The sequence below is a fragment of the Mustela erminea genome, chromosome 4 (assembly GCF_009829155.1).
Source record: "Mustela erminea isolate mMusErm1 chromosome 4, mMusErm1.Pri, whole genome shotgun sequence".
NCBI lineage: Eukaryota > Metazoa > Chordata > Mammalia > Carnivora > Mustelidae > Mustela > Mustela erminea.
The window spans coordinates 54,585,852-54,605,463 of NC_045617.1; the positions used below are offsets into that span (position 1 = coordinate 54,585,852).

General features: G+C 46.6%; 1 protein-coding gene across 4 annotated transcripts in view; it reads right to left on the reverse strand.

Moving 5' to 3' along the window:
- The window catches only part of SASH1 (SAM and SH3 domain containing 1), a 315,133-nt gene that overhangs the window by 33,956 nt on the left and 261,565 nt on the right, over positions 1-19,612 (reverse strand). For 3 of the 4 annotated variants that reach the window (XM_032339291.1, XM_032339288.1, XM_032339289.1), the window contains 2 exons: positions 5,760-5,892; positions 417-763 (listed from right to left, as the gene is read on the reverse strand). In XM_032339291.1, the coding sequence (XP_032195182.1) occupies positions 417-763; positions 5,760-5,892 (480 nt within the window). Of the gene's footprint in view, positions 1-416; positions 764-5,759; positions 5,893-10,815; positions 10,946-19,612 lie in introns of those variants that run through there. The other variant, XM_032339292.1, reaches the window with a different exon arrangement.

Genomic DNA, 19,612 nt, shown 5'->3' on the forward strand with positions numbered 1-19,612 from the left:
TCCTCGTCCTCCTCCAGCAAGCAGCGCCTCAGGTCCTGCCTCTCGGCCTTGCTCAGGGTCCTGTCTGAGGCCGGCCGCACTAGCTGGGTCAGGTTCAGGTGGCTGTACAGGCTCCGCTCCACCACGTAGGTGATATTGAACTCGCTGACCGCGGGACGCCCGCGCGCCCGCCTGCTGGGGGCGCCGCAGCCCCCGCCCCCTTTGGGTTTCTGCCGGAGCAGCTGCAGCTCGCACGTGCTGCTGTGGACTCCTCTCCTGGAGGGACGCTGGCAGAGAAGAGCTCGGGAACACGAATAATTAGTATCCGTTTTCTTCAAGCGGATCTGCTTGCGGACACTCTGAACCTCCTCCAGGGACACCAGAAGGTGGTGCCGGCGCCGGTGGCTGTCACAGAGGCGGACGCCGTCGGTACTTACCCCGTGGCTCAGGGACCCGAGCCCTTTCTTCATCTCCCCCTCCGTCAGGGAGCGGGAAACCTTCTGGGCCTTTTCTTCTTCGGGATAGGAGAAGAACGTCCCCATTTTCTTCGGGGGCTTAATCAGGCCCCGACTCTCTCCTTTGCTGAAGGTTTTGACCAGCTTCCGGCCAGCTCCCCAGGTATCCAGGCTGCTGGACGATGGAGACGTGGTGAGAGAGTCGGACTCATCTTCTGGAGGCTTCTCAGGAGAGCCGTCAAAGAAAAATGGCTTCTTGTGCACTCCGGAGTAAAGGGCCGACCGTTCATCCAGGCCCGGGGAGTTCTCAAACACGTGCTCCTCCCCGCCTGGAGGGAAAGCAACAGGGAGAGATGGTCATGGTCTCTTGGAAATACACCTCCACATTCTCTCACCCAGATTTTCCTTTCCTTACAGCCCCTGCCCTACAAAGAATAAACAAATCCTCACTGACGCCGCAGCGACCCACTCCCTGGATCGCCTACCCTCTTCGTAAACCCAGCTCCCGCTCAAATAAATGCATGTAAAAAACAAGCAAACTGTGCAAATGTAGGGTTTCACACAAGCTTAATGGTAAAAGGTACTGGGTGTGTTTCCTTCTCCTTTAAATATCTTTGTAGAACAAACACCTTAAGAAACCTACTCAAAATGCCACTTGGAAAAACCAAGTCAGTCATGATCACCGCACTCCTTAGCCCTGAGAATTTAAAGATAATCACCCTCCTCCTCCCCCTCCAAATTGGATAACCCTCCCCCAGTTGGGAAGCACAGTTCTTAGAAGCTAGGACTCAGACTCCTTCCCCAATCTAAAGGGCCCTGCTGTTGAGTCGGCTTGGTTTCTTACAGACAAATGCCACGTGGCTGACAGTGATTTTTTTTTTTTATTGCCACCGAGGTCCTTAAATCACCAAGGCAGTCTCGGTGCAAAGACACCAGACAGGGTCACAGCATGCAAATGTAACTGATGAATGGTACCCAGGTGACAAGCCAGGCACAAAAAGTTAGGGGCCCGGGTAATTCCAGCCAGATACGGCCATCAGCTGGCCTGCTGGAGGCAGGAAGGGCATGTGAGGGCCCGGCCACGCAGGCAACTGCAGCAGGCGGTCCGCTTTGTTTCAAGGTTCCAGCTCTCGAGCCCTCCCTGGAGCAAGGTACTGAGCCAGGCCCTCCAGAGCCCAGTGGAAAGGTTTGGACTCACTGGCAGGAAAACAGAGTTCTTTCCTGCGTGTGTTATGTGAACAGATGTGAAAAAGAAGTAGGTCAAACTGTGGGTGTAGTGATCCTGACTGGCTGTGTCCCTTTAATTATAAGGAAACTTTTGCACACTGCAGCTTTCCACCAGCTGAACTATGAAAAGGAAAAAATAAAAAGTTCCTTGGAACAGAGAGATGGCCCTAAACACACCAGCTGGGTGGGGAGGGTGCCTGTGCAAGGGTAGATGTCAGAGCGAGCTGCTCACTTCAGAGAGGGGAAGGGCAGAGGACTGGCAGCAGTCCTTTCAAATTCTAAAGGCTTCCTATTTTTCCAACTGGTGGGAGTTATTACTGCAAATGTCACGAAAATCAGAACTGTGGTTATGAAATATAACCCAAGGTTGATTCTGATGTCATGGAGATGGTGGTGGGGGTGGGGGTGGGGTTCAAGACCATCTCCAGTCCGGAGCTCTCCATCATCTGCCGCACAACTGTATTCCCTGGAGGATTAGTCCTGGATCTGTCACAAGAGTTTAAAAGTCTAGGGTTCTGAGGGGATGTTCGCTGGACCAGCGATAGTGCACAAAAATTGGCAAAGTCTCCTGCTCTTTCCTCAGGACACCTGACGTATAAGGTATGGAGGCCAAGTGTCCTTCCGCTGTGAGAAGTAAACATGGCAATCTCTTCTAGATCAAACCCATCCTCCACTCTCGGGAAAAAGAGATGGGGCCAAGATGAGAGGCAACGCCTGGGGGCAGAGGCAGCCCACCCCAGACTCCTCTACAAAGACCACAGACCATGGCTTTCCACTGAGCCCAGGTGTCCACGGAGGTGTGCAAGGCCCTCATCTACCCACAGTCTGACGGGGTGTCGAGGAATTCAGGTGGGTCTGCTGGCCATTTTAACAACCTGTTACCTAACAGTGGTCTGGAGACTTTCTGGACTCTTTAGGGCTGGCATCCAAGCTTCGAAGACTTCCATGACAGGTGTGAGTCTGGAACCAACTGGTATGCATCTGTCCGTCCCTATAGCTCTGCTTCCTAGTTCTGAAAAGTCTGCACTTGGTAAGAACTTTGGAGGGAAAAGTGGCCAGTTCTTCCCCAGTGGCTGCGTCAGCCTGCGTGCTGAGGGCAGGCCTTGCCTAGTGGAGCCTCTTCTGCCTGGGTTGGCCCTGAGGCCTGAAATCCCAGCCTGGACTTGATTCCTTGGGTTTAGAGCACTGCTGCTCCCATTCTGGCACCTCCCAAGTACAACCATCCTTTGGAAGAATGGCAGTCAACACGCAAGGCCCCATAATCATTCACATCATGACCTTTATCTAGCCTCCTCACTAAGATCAGAATGCGGAAGGCAATGGGGCTAGGGTATGGGGTGACTTAATGCCAAGGACACAGATCCATGCCCCAATTCCAGCTCTGACTCTGCCACTCACCATCTCCATGATCTTGGGCAATAATTTTATCTTTCTGAGTCTGTTTCCTCACCTGTAAAAATGTCTGCCTATCCTAGAAATACATACTTCAAGGCTACTGAAGAGAATAAAATTAAATGAAAAGAAATATATGAAGGCACTTTATAAGCTAAAAAGCACTGTACAAAAGCTAATGATCCATTCCTGGGTCACATATAAGCTGGGCCAATAAGGGAAGAGGGTAGCTAGGTATAGGCTTTAGGGAACACACACACACACACACACACACACACACACACAATAAAGGGCAGCTGAAGGGCACTGACCTGGCCTATGGTTCGCTATTGTCTAGGGTCATCCATGCCCTGGACAAAGACTTGACACTCAGTCACAAGGGTGAGACTAAGTGAGTGATTGTATCTCTCCTGGTTCTTGTAGGACTCCAGAGCTGAGGGGTTCGGAAGGGGTGGGAGCAGAGGGAAGCCCAGGCTGCCTGGACTTAATTCTGGGCCTTCTGCCAGCCGGCCCAGTGACCCTGATGATTTAACCTCCTGGGGTGTCTGTTCCCTCCTCTGTGAAATGAGCATGGTACCGATGCCCAGCTTGGGTGGCTGTTGAGGATGACATATTAAAAGGAACATAAAACCTAAAGTATGCAGAAGAGTGGTGGGCAGTCAGGATGCCCTCGGCAAAGGCGGATCATCATTCTGACAACTTGGTATTGGCACAGACATGTAGGAAGAGAAAGGCTCAACTCTCTGAAGGTCCTGGGGCAGTGAGGGAGGGCTTATTAGGAATGTGACTCCTTCCTGCTTTGCAGAAGCAACAGCCAAGTACCTGTTCTTCTGCCAATGAGGAACCTCAGAGAGAATGCCACTCCACAGGATCTGGACGACGGTTCTAGTTTATGGTCTAGTCATGGCAGCCCTAAGCAGATGGCCTAAGTGGCACACACACCTGACACCTTTCCTGGCAAAGCCGACAAGCCCAGCCAGTGGCAGCCTGGTGCCCCGACTTGTCAGACATCAGAGGTTAGAGGGGACTTAAGCGCATTTCCTCCCTCATCCGCCGGTGGAACCTCGTTCATAACCACATGAAATACAGTTCAGGGCCAGAGGTCGACGTAGTTATTACTTTTTACCCTACAGCTACCCCCTGGGTCTATTTTTCCCTTTTGTCAACTATGTCTCTCAGAGACAGCAGGAAAGGTAGGAAAACTGCACGTACGGGCAGCTGGGGACAGGTCCAGAGGACCCCACACATCACTCCCGTGTCCTCATTGATAGGCAAGACCCACCAATTCATTTGCTGTATTTGAGATTTACTTTTGGCAATGGGGTGCCCCAGGCTGAATGATGGCAATTCTCTATGGTTCTCCTTACTATGACCAACAGACACTATGTGTGCGATTTCATTTAGAGCTGCTGTTGATAGGAAATCAGGTGATATTCTGTACTGTGGAAACCACGACTGTCAAGCAGGGGTTAAAACAGCCAAATGTAAATCAGCACTGCACCCAAAGGCGAGCAGAATTAGCATTCAGGAAGACACCCCATGAAACCTGGAATTCGACACAACTCTGTGAAATTGCCCATAAGCACCTCTCCCTCAGGGCCCCTCCTCTCTTCTCTTCCTTTCTCGCCTGCACGCTCCCCTAGTAATCCCCTCACCTCCAATATTTCTCTAGAGGATTTAAGCTGATACATAATTACAGCAAACACATTTTAAAAGCAGCAATAAAAACAACAGGAAACCCTCACCTAAATCAGGGGAAATCCCAGTTCTCTCCACGCCTTGGTTTTATTTTTATGTATGACAAAAAGGCCTCTCAATGGTCATTTTCAAATCTACATGTTAAATTTCTGAAATTCCTCAAAATGTAGATATGACATTTTAACAAGTCACATGCTTTTAAGAAATAAGGTCTATTCTTTCCAGTACTTTCTTTTTCCAGTTCCCTCCAAACAGGAAATCTTCTTTTATTTTATCCTTTTGGGGGAATCTTACAAGACGCTGCAAATGCACACTGTTCACAACGGGAGTGACGAATACGGGTGAGACTCAAACTGTCCTAATCACACTTCAAAGGTTAACTCTCCACTCCAATAAATCCACGCTCGTGCCTCTCCTGACATTACTGCTTCATCTGACGAGCTGCTCAGCCAGCAATAAAGCTCTTATGTCCCACTTAAAACGGAAGGTCCTTAGAGCCCCATCTGAACCCAGTCTTGAGACTCTCTACAGGAAGAACAAATCATCCCTCGGAGATGTGAAAGGATATTAAGCGCCTCGATTGTTGGATGTTTGTTTGAGATGGATGAATGTCAAATCTGGAATCAACTCAATGGGCAAGAACTGTCATCCTTCGGCCTCACAGGCTGCTGCTGGGAAGAACTTACAAAGTTGATGTACGGGGGTGTACACTCAACATTAAAGCTGTACCACACCTTGCGAAGACCTCCTTGTCCCACACCGGCCGTTTCCCATCACTGTGACATGAACAATACTAAGCCTCCCCAGCCCCCAGATGCCAGGATCTGGAACGTGCTGAGCCACGCCCTGCTTGCACGCAGACCTGAGGTGCTCTCTGCAGCCTCAGCCAGATCGCAATCCAGCTTCCACTTGAGATCAGATTCTACTGAGGAGCTGACCCCGCCTGACTTAATTTGGAACAAGCAGGGAGGGCAGAGCGTGCCTTTTTTTTTTTTTTTTTTTTTTTACCTTCCGTGCTGGGCTTTCTCATTTCTTCCACTCTGATCAGTTTCTTTCTCACTCTGCGAGTGGAGTTGACCAGCTTGTGTAACCTCTTAAACTTCACCGACTCCTCGGTCTCCTCATCCGATTGTTCTCTTGACTGGCAAAGAAACAAAGGAGAAGTTCATCAGATCACTGCCTCAGAGCCCTCTGCCCTGGTGGCCCATGGCGGGGGGCAGCCTGGTCTCTCGTGCCAGCCTGAGCTCCAGCAGCAGTGCGGCTGTGTCTAGGGGGGACCCTCCAATTGCCCCCCCACCCCCACACTTCAGGAAGCTGCCTGGGGCCTCATCCTTGGCCCCGGGCGCCAGGACACACCCCGGGGCCCTGGACTGGCATAGGTCATGTCTGTCTCAGCAGCTGCCCAGGCCTCCTTTAGAAGAACTTGGAAAGGGCGCCCTCTGCCAGGCTGGCCTGGTCATTCCAGCCCCCCTGCTGTGCGCTTTGGGCCTGGCTCTCATCTGTCTGGCCGATCACAACTGCTTAACGTGGTCATCAGCTACTCCTCCTCCAAACTCAAGTTCTGTTGACTTGTTCCAGCCCCCCACCCCCCACCAAATCAAAAACAGCAGGGCAGGAAAAGGGAAGAGAGGCAAAAAGCCGCCTTCCGTGCCACTCGCCAGGCAGGCCTGCCACACCTCGGCCATGCCTTCCGCCTCTCCCGGCTCCTTCTGAGCGCTCACGAAGGGCGAGCCTGAGGACAGACCCCGCATTCCTCTGCGAGGGACAAGGGAAAAAGCTGACCTTTTCAGCCATACAGTACACTGCATATTCCCCAGCATCCCATTTCATTTTTGCAGCGATTCAAGTATGCTCAACCCAGCTGTTTTCCCTCAAGTATCAAACATTACAGAGAGAAAAAAAAATCTCTCCACAGCAGTGACCCCAGTGAAAACAATCCTTTCCTTGTGAACCAAATGAGGGTTTTGGTTCCAAGTCAGCTCGAGCATTCAATATGCAGCTTCCTCTGTTTTATCTGCTCAAAATGTGAAAAAGCAAAAGCAATCCAGGGCTCCAGGGGCCGTGCTGCCTGGGCCGGGGGCTCCGGGGTTCCCGGGAGCGCAGGGCTGGCGGGAGCGTGCGGCCTCCACGCACCCAGGGCAGCCCGCCAGCCGCCCTAACCCATCCCACACGGCCTGGCAACACCCTTCCCTCGGTTTCCTCAAACCTAGTTCACAGAAATAGTAAGGGCAGAAATGCCTCCTATAAACAACACAAAGCAAAATAAAATCCACCCCTCTGAACAACGGGCTTAAGAGGAAGCTACTGCCACCACCCCCCCATACACATAAGAAATCGACAATAGAACCGGTACATGAGGATTAGCAGAGAACAGTGGTTCGAGGGTAAAGAAGGTGGAGATTCCATGCATTAAATGGTGCAGCATGTTGTGAGTCCACAAAATATTTCTGTAGCACTGTGGCACTACGTAAGGCATAATACAACCCATTTCCTGGCTTCTGTTCTCACCCTGGAGCTCCCAGCATAGGGCCATTGTACTTTCTGACTGCAGGACTATAAGCAAACCATTCACCCACTGAAGAAAAATTATGATAACCCAGAAATGGCAAGTCATCTGGACAGGGGTGATTACTCTGGCTTCCCTTCCATGAAGTGTATTCAATTTTTCAAAAATTCCTTGATGAGATGTTGCATCTCCATTTCGGAATTGGAGTGAACTACTGCTTAGCTGGGCATAAAAAAGAGAAATGGAACCACGTGCTGGCAATAAGGTTTAACCTGTTTGGTCTAAAACTTTACAATGTAAACAATTAAAATGAAACAGGAAGTACAGCTTCTGATACCTAATGGTATTGTTTGGTTTGAATTTCATTTTTATTTGGTTTAACTGTCAATATGTGATGAAAATGGTCAGAGCGGTCAACCAGAGCAACGAGAACTGGGAGAGGCCTCATTCTGGGTAATCAGCACCTGAGCAAAACCATAGTGCCTGGAATTACACAGAAACATCTAAAGTATTCTGCCTTCTTGATGGCTCTCAAAAGCTAAGCAATTCTAACAGAAGGAGAATCAACATTATAGGGGACAAACCTAGACAAACCTAGAATATGTATGTAACTGTCACATTAAAAAATTCTGAAGTAAAAATAAATAAATAAGAATTAAAGTCTGAAGTCAAATGAAAAACTCAGTGAGCACAGGTTGTTTATAATCAAGACACAGGAAGCTATACTAGAGAATGAGTATCAGTAGTGTGCGTATCTCATACCTGGTCTGGGGGTTGTTACTGCTGCTGGCTGGGGGTGGGGAGGGGGCTGTGTGTGCCTGTGCATACCACAAAGACAAATCATATGTAGGAAACATGCCACCTGAGGTAACTTTTGAGGAAGAAATGAAGTAGTTAAACCAGTACAACAGAATTAAAAGCAAAGATCCCTTCCCCAAGTCCTACTTTCCTCTGTCCTGATTCACCATGGTGAAAAATAACATATTCCAGGTACTTGTTTAATTGCTTTCACATGTTCCATCTATTTTTGAGAAATAAGAGCTCTTTAGAACTTTGAACTAACTTCTTTTATTTTCTTAAAAAAATGAAGATTTTAGGGGTATTTGCCACTGACAAATCACAAATCATAGCAACCAGTAACTTTTCATTATCATGGTTTGGACACTAAACAAGGCAGATGGAGCACAATGTATAGGAAGAAAAATATAAGAGAAAACCAAAGTCAATCAAGATATAGCCTCCCCTGAATCAGCCTAGAAGTCACTGGAGTTAAACAGGTGTAGCCCAAGGTTACTTTTTATTGATAGAGAGGTGTTGACTTCTCACTTCCTTCTGAGTCCAGAGGAAAAGGAGATGTCAAATATTTGCCTTTTAAAAAGTTCTCTCCAGCTGTTTTAACATAAAGACTCTGTAAAAGGCTTGCATTTCTTCTGAACTGGAAACTAAAGCTTAAATTCCTCATTTCATGTTACTCCTTTTAAATAAGCACACACCACTTCCCAAATACTGAAAATAACTTGTCATGCCTTGTTTTTAATTATTTATTTATTTATTTGAGAGACAGAGACAGCAAGAGAGAACATGAGTGGGAAGGAGGGTGAGAAGCAGAATCCCCGTTAAGCAGGGAGCCTGACTCAGGGCTTGATCCCAGGACCCTGGGATCATGACCTGAGCCGAAGGCAGATGCTTAAATCACTGAGCCACCCAGGTGCCCCTTGTCATGTCTTTTTATTCAGAAATTACACCTGCAGAGATAAAGGTGTAAGAATTTAAAAATAACTATTTAATTAAGAAGAGCATGTGTGAGATCTTCACACCTGGAGGAACTTCGGTAAAAGATGAGGGAAATCTGCATTACATATAAAATGAATGGTTGATTCCAAGAAATAGGCTCCTAGAATTAAACAGAACTACTAGGAAATAGGTTTTAAATAAACTCAAGTGAAGAAATACCTATGTTTATGCACGTTGTAACAAGACACAGTATCTCCTCCTCTTCCTGTCCTGCCCCAGGTCAGAGGACTAAAGTAAACTTTAATTTGATCATCGTTTAAATGAGAAGGTGAAAACTAACTCATCTGCAGAAAACTCCCCACCTCTGAACTCGAGTCGTAAAAGGCCATTAACGTATTCCACTGAAGAATGTGGAAAAAAGTGGATTTACATTATGGTAAATAGAAACACTGGATTTTCAGCCTCTCTCTTGCAGATTTTTCCACCAGAAAGCTCATATGGCTCAACTTTTAATTACTTTGGCTAATGCTATATGTAGTAATTCTGTGGTGAATGCTTAAGTGTTTCATTTCTGGTTTCCATGGCAACATGACATCAGATTGCAGACAGCTGGCTCCACAGTTTTAAACCATAACAAATTGACCAAGCCAAGGCACAAAACTATGGCCGCTTTAAAGAGATAGTACACCGTTTGCCTGCCAGGGTGCTGAAGCAGGAACCTATGGGGCCCACTTGGCAGGCGAAGGAGGGTGGAGCCTGCTTCCTTCTCAGATTCTTTTGGAACATGTGCGTCCTTGACACATCTGCAATGTTCTAATAGGAAAGACATGGAGCCAGCGTGGAGAACTTTTCGTAACGCAGCTACACTGAGGATCATCAGGAAAAAGGAGCACAATTAATAGCATCTGTAGATAGCAAATGAAAAGCATCTCCTCACTCTCAAGCCTGTTCACTGAAAGTCGGTAACAGATAGATACTTCACTGGACCCAGTTTTAAAAAAACAAAAAAACAAAAAAAACAACAAAAAACATTTCTTGCAACTATGACACACTGTGACAAATGCTTTCCAAAAGCCACAGAGCACGGTCCTGCAGGCAAAGGAGCACTGTTCCATAATAGAAGTTAAACTGAACTTGCAAAGAGCAACCAGAACCCTTTCGGGGACTGCTCTAGACCACGCTGGGCACGTACAACTTTGCCTTTTGCAGAAATACACTCAGCTTGCTTGCCCATCTCCAAACACTCAGCGCACTGTCCCAATTAACAGCCAGACTAAGTCCGTGTATGTGCCCTGCAGCCACACACATAACACCATGAGATATTCAAGTATTCCTGAACCTATCCTGAAACTGGAAACGAATTTGCTTATGAAATGCACACAACGGCTCCTGGTTAACCGGGTGCATAACCAGACACAGATGCTTCCACTTCCCAGATCCGTACTGCCAGTGGCATGAAGCTTAAGGGAAGGAAAGGAAGCCGATCGATCATGCAAGCCTGTCTGCAGTCAAGCCCTCCACACTGAAAGCCTCCACGGTTGACAGCTGAGCTCCAACCACGTATACTCAATCTCTTGAGAGTGGTTTCATTCTCGAAAAGAATATTCACTCCTCTCCCCCCAACCTTACATCTTCATCTTGGGTGAGCATGCTAGGAAAAGAGTGCTCAGGGTTACACAGCAGGGAAGGAGAGAAGGACCCATCTCCAAGAATGTGCATAGAAAAGAGGAAAGCCATCAGAGCCAGGAGCACCCGAAAAGCCTCTCCCTGCAGCGGCAGCAAGCGCATTTGCCCCCTCGCGGGGAACGCAGCCGGCGGACTTACCGGCTTCGGCATGGAGCAGGCGTGCGGGGGACGCGGAGCACCCCCGCCCCCTCCCCGCGGACAGCGGCTTCACTGTGGCTCCGTCAGCTCTGTAATCTCAGAGTGAGCGTGAGGCACTCCTCAAACATGTTCCTTTGGAGTTACATGATCGGACAGGCTCCACCAGCACAGATTAGTATCCGAAGGAGGGAAAAGGGAAGACACTGGATTCAATTAGCTGCTTTCTGCCTGCCGCCTGATTCCCCGCTTCCCTGCTAACTGCATAACTTGTAAGAAAGGCATAAGTCATCGGCTCTAAGCAAATCTCCTATTCACCACCAGGAAAAAAGGGAGTGTTGTACGTGGCAAACAATCCCTGTTTTCACTGACGAAGGCTCCCTGACCTCCCGCTGGCCTCCAGTTCCTTAATTACTGTCTATGGAATTCCAGAGAGAGAGAGAGAAAGAACGCGGGAATCTGAGCAAATCCGGGACAAGGATGAACCCTCACAAGTGACTGAACTTAAAAAAGATCTCTCTCTCGCAGATATTCTTCCAAACACCCCCTGAAGGGAGTAGTCGCAATTGAAAATAGACACCTTCCAATGGCTATTTTTGACACTGCTGAATTAAAACTTGCGATTTTGGTTTTCTCCTGAGTTGTCACTCCCCACTCTTTTTTTTTTTTTTCTATTTAAACTACTCAAGTAAATGCAGGATATTGCCTGTCCAGTGACGCTTCTAAAACTGTCCTACCAAATTGTTTCAATGATCGCCTCAGAGCGGCAGAGTTCTCTTACATTCTAGAAATGTGTGCACAGGGACTGGGTCAGAAGATGATCATTTCACTTTCTCAGGGGTGTCTGGGGAGCCACGGGCACATGCTCTTACTGAAACAGAATGTCACCTAACAAGACAGGACTGAAAACCTGCATGAAGTCTCCAAGGCACGGGGTGCAAGTCCTGTCAGGATTTCAGGAGTAAAGTCACGCAGTCGGGTGAGTCACGTGTTCCCGCTGAGCGACCCGAGCTGCCCAGTCCTAGGTGCCTCTCTCCTCGTGTGGGCCTTTATTTATGTATGATGCAAAGTTGCCTCTCTTGGTAGGACACCAACACACACACACACAATTTTAACCAGGCAGAGGTCCCAGGCTGTGCCACAGAGCACCAGAGCCCCATCCCCTTCTCCTAGGCCCTTCTGGCATCTCTCACTCTTCAGCAAGAACTGCATGAATTCCCCTCTCCCCCAATTTTCTTTCTTCCCCAGAAGTGTCTCCTGCTGCCCCAACAGACTTTTCTATTATTTCTCTCCACAAGGGTGTGCTATACCTTCCCTTTGCTGCCTATTCTGCCAGTCCTCTCCCCTACACCTTCTCTGGTTTCATATACCCTCCCTTCCCCCCTGCCTTCTGGGGGCCCACACGTGCCCCAAACAGCGGCAGGTGCTTTTCTGACATTAATCTTCCAACACCCCTATTTACTGCATGCTCATACTTTCTAGGCACCATGCTAGTATTGACACATTTAACCCAATTTCACAGATGGTAAATGGCAGACACAGAATGTGAAACTTCATGGTTTTGCTCCCAGATCCCCCAACCTGAACGGGCACTTTCTTCACCCAAGATCGCCAACCACAGTGGACGCGACGTTACTCTTAGAGTTCCTTAAAACTGTCAGCAGAAGTCCTTGGTTGAATTTCCTGGTTACTTGATCCAAACGAAGAAAACATACTATGCCCCAACGGGAGTCGGGTAAAAGGAAGAAGAAAGCCAAAAGCCTTTGGAGCTGGAACAACCTGGGTTTCAATTTCCAAGTCCTTTAGTGAATCACTTCACTTCTATGGGTCTTGGTAGTCCTCTATGCAAATTTCATCTGATAACATTAATCTTGAAGCAGTTGTTTTAAAAATTGTGTCTGTCCAGTCAAGTGGAACTCAGTAAGCGCTTATTACAGCTGTGGTCTATTACTGATGGGAATTCAAGCAAGACCTACTTTACTGCTTAGAAACTGCTATTCTAGGTGTTGTGTACATAGCAAAGGCAAAGAAAAGATGTGAAAGCTAATGATAGGGCCAACATCTGAGGCTGGGTCTGAAGAGGTTATTTATTTTTTAAAGGGTTTATTTATTTATTTGACAGAGCGAGAGAGGGAGAGAGGGCAGAAGTAGGGGGAGCAGCAGAGGCAGAGGGAGAAGCAGACTTCTGGCTGAGCAGGGAGCCAAACGCAGGACTTGATCCCAGGACCCTGAGATCATAACCCGAGCTGTAGGAAGAGGCTTAACTGACTGAGCCACTCAGGTGCCCCGAACAGATTGTTTAGATGCAGAGAAGATTGTGAGCAGAATTAGGAGCCAGAACTCTGGAATCTGGCACAGCCAAACTCAGGTCCCTTTTATGCCACTTGTGAACTGTGTGTGTCTTAATTTCTCTCATTTATAAAACAGGGCGTGATAAGACTCCCAGAACACTTGAGAAGGTAAAATGAGACCTTGAATTTGAGGCCTCAAGCCCGGTGGGCAATGGTGTCAGTGCGAGATGCACGAGAAGCCAGACACTGGCTGCCCCAGGTTCTGTGAGGAGTGTGGGGGAGAGACCCCCTCCCTCCAAGCCCATCATTCCCAGGCTCATCTATGGTATCTGAGTAAACTGTGGGATACGTGAAGGACTAGGCTGGGCCAGGCCACTCCGGGAAGCCTCCTGGTGGAGGGCAGTTGGAAACTGGGGAATACACCTTATGAAGAAGGGACATCGCTGGTCTTGTTCTCTGGGTAGTGGGTTTGAACTTAACACACAAGAAGTGTGCAAATTTGTGGAGGACAGGTTTGAGCATCTGATGGCTACTCTAAGGAACTGTTGGTTAGGTCCTCAGAGTAAAGTCCAAATGCCTTATTGTGGAGCGTAGGACTCTGCATGGTTAGAGTCCTGTCCTGCTTTCTGGTTTCTGTGTGTGACTCTCTGCAGATACTGCGTGGAAAGGCCTCTCGGAGCATCCGGTTTTCATCCTTTGACTTCCTCAGAGTACCTTCAAATACTCTTCTCTCTCATTTGCCTGCACACCTTTGCACTGGTGGATTCCTTTTCTGGGAACATCTCTGCCCATCCTATCTACTCTTCTAGCTCCTACCCATCCTTCAACATTCAGTCTCTGTATCACATGCCCAGGAAATGGGCTGTGTGGTTGCAGGGCACACACAGGCATAGGACTCAACCCAGAATATGGTCATCTCTGCATGACTCCGTCCTTCACTAAACTTCATGAAGACAATGGGCACTGGGCTACTCGTTTCTGTGACTGTACTTCAATAATGTTTATTTCTGGTTATACGTGATATACTTTTAATTAGAAAATGTGGAAAATGCAGATACAGAAGAAGGAGAAAAAGAAATCACCAACACCCTCTCACACTCAGATAGAAAAGATCAGTTGGTTAAGCGTCTGCCTTCGGCTCTAGTCATGACCTCAGGGTCCTGGGATCGAGTCCCGCATCAGGCTCCTTACTCATGGGGCGCCTGCTTCTCCTTTGGCCAGCTGCTCCTTTTGCTTGTGCTATCTTTCTCTGACAAATAAAATCTTAAAAAAAAATAGTTGTATTTTGGCTTATATCCCCTGCTTTTCTCTCTCTCTCTCTCTCTCACACACACACACGTGTGCATGTGTGCACCCTCCCCACTAGACACCCTTAGGTTTCTATGTCTGTTTTGTGTTGTATTTACAAAAAAGGATGACTCTGTGATCTTCAGCTCTTCCACCTCCCACACTCACAGTCACTCTCCGGGTCCCCAGAGCCGGCCTCACGTGAACACACAGTACGTAGAAACAAGTGCCTACTGAGAGCCATGACCCTCTTTGAGCTGCATCACTGCCTCTAAAGTTTTCTCTCATAGAGAAACCTTGGAGCTCTCAATGGATACTGTTCAAACTGCTTTAAAAATCTGCTTTTTCTATTAATACGTTTTGAACATTTTCTCATGTCAACAAATGTCCAACAAATAAAATACAAAATAGTCATGATTCATTAGTATTCACAGAAGCAAGCCATGATTTTTTTATCGCCCTGAATCAATGGACATAGGCATGTTTCCAATTTTGTAATATCATAAACAACACTCCAATGAAGAGTCTGTTGTAAAATTTCTAACACATCTAACACATTCTTTTTTAGAAAAAAAAAAAAAAGATAGATTATGGAATTTTTGGGTGAAAAAACACACATAGCTTTAAATCCTTTAAAATATATATTAATACTTTTCGCAGGAGAGACACTGTACACTATATTATTTTTAAACCTCATAAGTAGGATAAAAAGAGTGGTTCAGGAGTGCCTGGGTGGTTCAGTCAGTTAAGTGTCCACTTGATTTCGGCTCAGGTGGTGATCTCAGGGTCTTGAGATCAAGCCCCGTGTCCGGCTCCTCACTCAGCTGGGAATCTGCTTGAGATTCTCTCCCTCTCCCTCTGCTCTCCCCCAAACTTTTGTGTGCCCGCTAAATAAATAAATAAATACATACATAACATCTTAGACGCGGAGAAAAGAGTGCCCACTTCCTCACACAATGGCCAACACTGAGCATTACAATATTCTTTTACACTGAGACAATTAAAATAGGACCTGGGTTTGTGATAAACAGGTATTTCCTGGTTGAAATCAATGGACGGACTCCCTGATTCAAGGTGTAAGAAAGAGCAAGGAACCAAAATAGGAGTAAGCCTCCTCCACCTGGGCCTGCAAAGATTCTAATCTAGATGCCTGGGGGCACAGAGAGCCCCCAGAGATTTGATAAGCACAAGCAGCCGTGATAGCTGCGTGATAGCTGCGGAAGAAGAACAAAGAGGCACAGACATTCAGAAGTGAGAGAACCTCACCTTTGGCTGGGGAAACTAAGGGGAGGGGCACCTCCATGAGTGTGGGGGGCATTTCTGGGCTCCTTCAGGATGCCCAAAGGCCGGTGTTTAGATGGCCCTGAGGCTCACTTCTTTGTTCCCCTGACCTTAGATGCCTGCCTTTTTGGACAGGCAAAGAGAGATCCTGCTTGGGGGCTATTGCCGCCCTGCTAAGCAGCATGTGACACAAATCAGCAGCAGCTTTCCGGCCCTCCTTCTCTCCAAGCTTGATTTCATCATCTCTCCAACATGCCTCATCAGCCTCCGCTGGTCCAAAAGTGATGCCTTCAAGATCACTCCCTACCTCGGGGGCAGCACACTGGCTCTGGCTAGGGGACATTCCAGACCAGTACCGAGGACTGTCATCGGTGACCGGCTCATGGCAGGGGTCTTCCAGGTCCAGCCATCAGTTTAATGTGTTTTCGTCGTGTTTACGAAAAAAATTAGTCTCACTTGCCAAAGAAGTCAGAATTACATTTTGAAGTGTTTATGAGTTGTCAGAGTAACTACAGACAATATGAAACACATTGTGGGTTTTTTTTTTTTTTTTTAATTTCACAAAGGAATCAGGGAAGGACTCATCTGTTTAGTAAGAAATATTTTGCTCATTAGCTGGTGACATCATTGCCCTCTGAAATTAGGAGATTTTTGTCAGCATATGGACAAAACGAAAAGATTCCATTCTTCTCCCAGAGGTGCAGTATAACACTGAAATAATCTCTCTGGCAGTTTCAAAATTAACTAGTTGTCTCCAGATTTGAAGAAAGAAGAGGAAGAGGGGAATATAATTATATGATACTTTTATTTGTAAAAAGTATGTGAGAATTTGAGGTAATAATACGGTCCCCCAGGGGCAAAGGCTTGTCAGCACTTAATTCATTTAAGAAACTGTTTAAAGAACCAACTAAAAACCAAAGAAATAGCAAATGGCTGCTACATTCCACAGTAAATTCTATTCTTTTTCTTAAACTCCTGAACTTTGCATTTTTAAAAAATCAGCCCCAAGTAAAGTTGCTCATTTCCCCACAGGAGGAGGGAAAAAACAGGACTCTAGGATACATAACTAAGCATCCCAGACTGGGATGACAGGTCAGCCCAGCCATCCCGACTCTTCAAGTTGCCATGGAGCAGAGAGAATGCTTTTCCTTCTCCTCAAAGGGGTTGATGGGGATGAGAAAGATACACGGAGGAAAGAGAAGTGAATTCTCCCTTTACTCTGTAAATGTCTGGAAGATTTTTCTGCCAGAGGTTTTATCACCCTGCACATAGGCCAGAGAACCCCACTGCTCACATAAATTAGCTGAGTTAAGGTAACAAAGACATGATGGGAAGCACTCAAGAGCTCTCCAGGTCCCTCTGTTAAGAGTGGGGTAGTGTTACCCAAAGCCACTCTATGGTGCCAAGCACAGTGAAGACCAAAGCAAAACACCAAACCCACTCGTTCTCAAGTGCATTCAGTTCTCACATAGCCTGTGCCATGGAAAAAGGATGATTCAGAACAGAATTGCCAAGTAGGGCAATTACATATGTGTTTGAGGCTCTAGTTTCTGGAGCCGATACAAGTTTTCATCCCAAAAGTGGTAAGTGTCCTAAGGGACTGGGTGGTGTTTGCAAAGTCACATTACTTTCATGGCATCTGAGACAGACTGATTCACGGATCAGGCACGACGACTTCTTGGACAGGGTTGCCAAACAAACTTGTCCAGGCATATGATGATGGGAAATTATAGAAAATTGACAGAAAACAGAGAAAACTGCCTACATGGCAATGGAGAGGAGGTACAGACACCAAGTTCGATCCTTCACCAAATCTTCGGCCATAGATCAGCACAATTGTCTCTTGAAGTCACAAGCCGGCAGGCCAATTTTACCTCCTAGGGTCATGAGCTATGATCTTAACATAAGTACCCTTATGTCTGTTAGAACAAATAATAAGCAAACTTATTTTGATTGAATTGCTTCAATAAGCAAATTTACTTCCAAATCGAAGAAATCAAGGCTGAATCCTTAGAAAAGAATCATTCGGAGCTAGAAATGTTGTTTGTGGTCCTGTCCTTGGCTATCAGGTCATGATGATTGCTGAAAACCAGACCACAGAATATCCTTCCCACAACAACTAACAAAATGAGCAACAACCTCCAAAAAGCAAAATTACTAAAAACTAGCAAAATATTCCACCAAAAGCACCCAAACAAGGAAATGTATATAATCTAAGAATAATTTTAAGCTTTAAAACTTCATGGCGGGGCTCCTGGATGGCTCAGTGGGTTAATCGTTTGCCTTTGGCTCAGCTCATGATCCCAGAGTCCTGGGATTGAGTTCCATATTGGGCTCTTTGCTCAGTGGGGAGCCTCCTTCTCCCTCTTCCTCTGCCTGCCGCTCCCCTTGCTTGTGTTCTCTTTCTCTCTCTAATAAATAAATGAAGTCTTAGAATAAAATAAAATTTCATGGTCGAGGGAGGAAACAGATTTCTGAAGACCAAAAGAAAAGGCCTCACTACTCTAAAAGCTACATCAGTAGGAATCTTGAGAATTATTCCATGGAATTTCCAATCTTGAAGGAATTTAAACTCTGTCGCGCTTTTTTTTTTTTTTTTTTTTTTTTTTTTTTGGATCTAGGACCAGTGGAAATTGCTTCAGGAGACTTATGAGTGAAAGGATGGAAAGTTAGTAGTAAGGCTGATTCTGAGTGAAATAAAGCCTCTTAGAAATTCACTAGAATGGCGGGGGGAGGGGGGAGGAGAAATTCACCAGAATTGGAAAAATGAATTAAAGGCAGACTATATGTGGCCTACCTATTTCCCCACACCATCCAGCATGAACCGTGGTGCAGCACGTTTAACACAATCTTGGGAGAGAGATGGCGGAGTCCAGGTATGCTAGCAAAGACCACACTCCCCCTGAGGGCTATCCCTATGTCTTGGGCCATTACATCAGGCTATAGCAACAAACATGAATGGACCACAAAACAAAGCCCTCAACTGTAGCCTAGAAGAAGGAAAACAATCTCTTGTCAGACAGCATGACAAACAGGTCAAAAAGTGATCTTCATTATATCAGCACGTGTGGAAAATCTGACCTGAGCTAGCCGGGTATGTTCAAGGTGAAAGGAAATGTATGATGACCATTCAAACTTACCAGCCGGGGTAAAAAAGAGAGAAAAAGCATGGGAGAACACAAAGATCGCATCTTTTGATCCCTTCTCTCCAGCAGATGAAAATACAACTCAAGGAGCAGGAAGAAATTCCTAACAGTTACTTCACACTATAAAATAATTTAGTAAGAACACAAAGTCAGTTAAGGAGACTTCAAAGACAAGATGAAAAACATTAATGATGTTAATTTAAGAAAATTGTAGTCTGAAGGAAAGAAAGGACCCAAACAACCTATTGCAGAACCAATCTGTAAGTAAGAAGGAACAAAGACCTGGGATCTATACCCCAGAGGTCCAAGTACTGATACAGAGAAAAGCTGTATCATTTAAATCTGTCTCCTCCTATGCTCCAGGTTCTAAGATTTCCCCAACTCTTCACGGAAGCTTGAGCCTGGCTGCTATCTCTACCTGACACATGCTTCTCTCTCTTCTCTGGCGAGCTCTCACTTGGCTTCAGCTTCTCTGGGAAGGCTTCCCACACTCTCCTCACTAGTGCTTAATGGACTTTGTGTGTATACTTAATACACTAGGTAGAAATACTCCAATTAAATCCTCATCGGTGCTATCTCCTTGTCTGTCTGTCCCTGCCAAATACAAATCCCTGTGTATAGGGCCAGGCCCGTAGTAGGAACTCAGTAATGTGTGTACAACGAAGGAGTAAAAGAATGCTCACGGCAGCGTTCTTTCACCTACACTCTGGGTCAAAGTGCAGGTAAGAACTTCTTTTAGGAACTGATTATACAATGCTATCAGCCTTATATCAGTAATGGTACAATCGGTAAGGG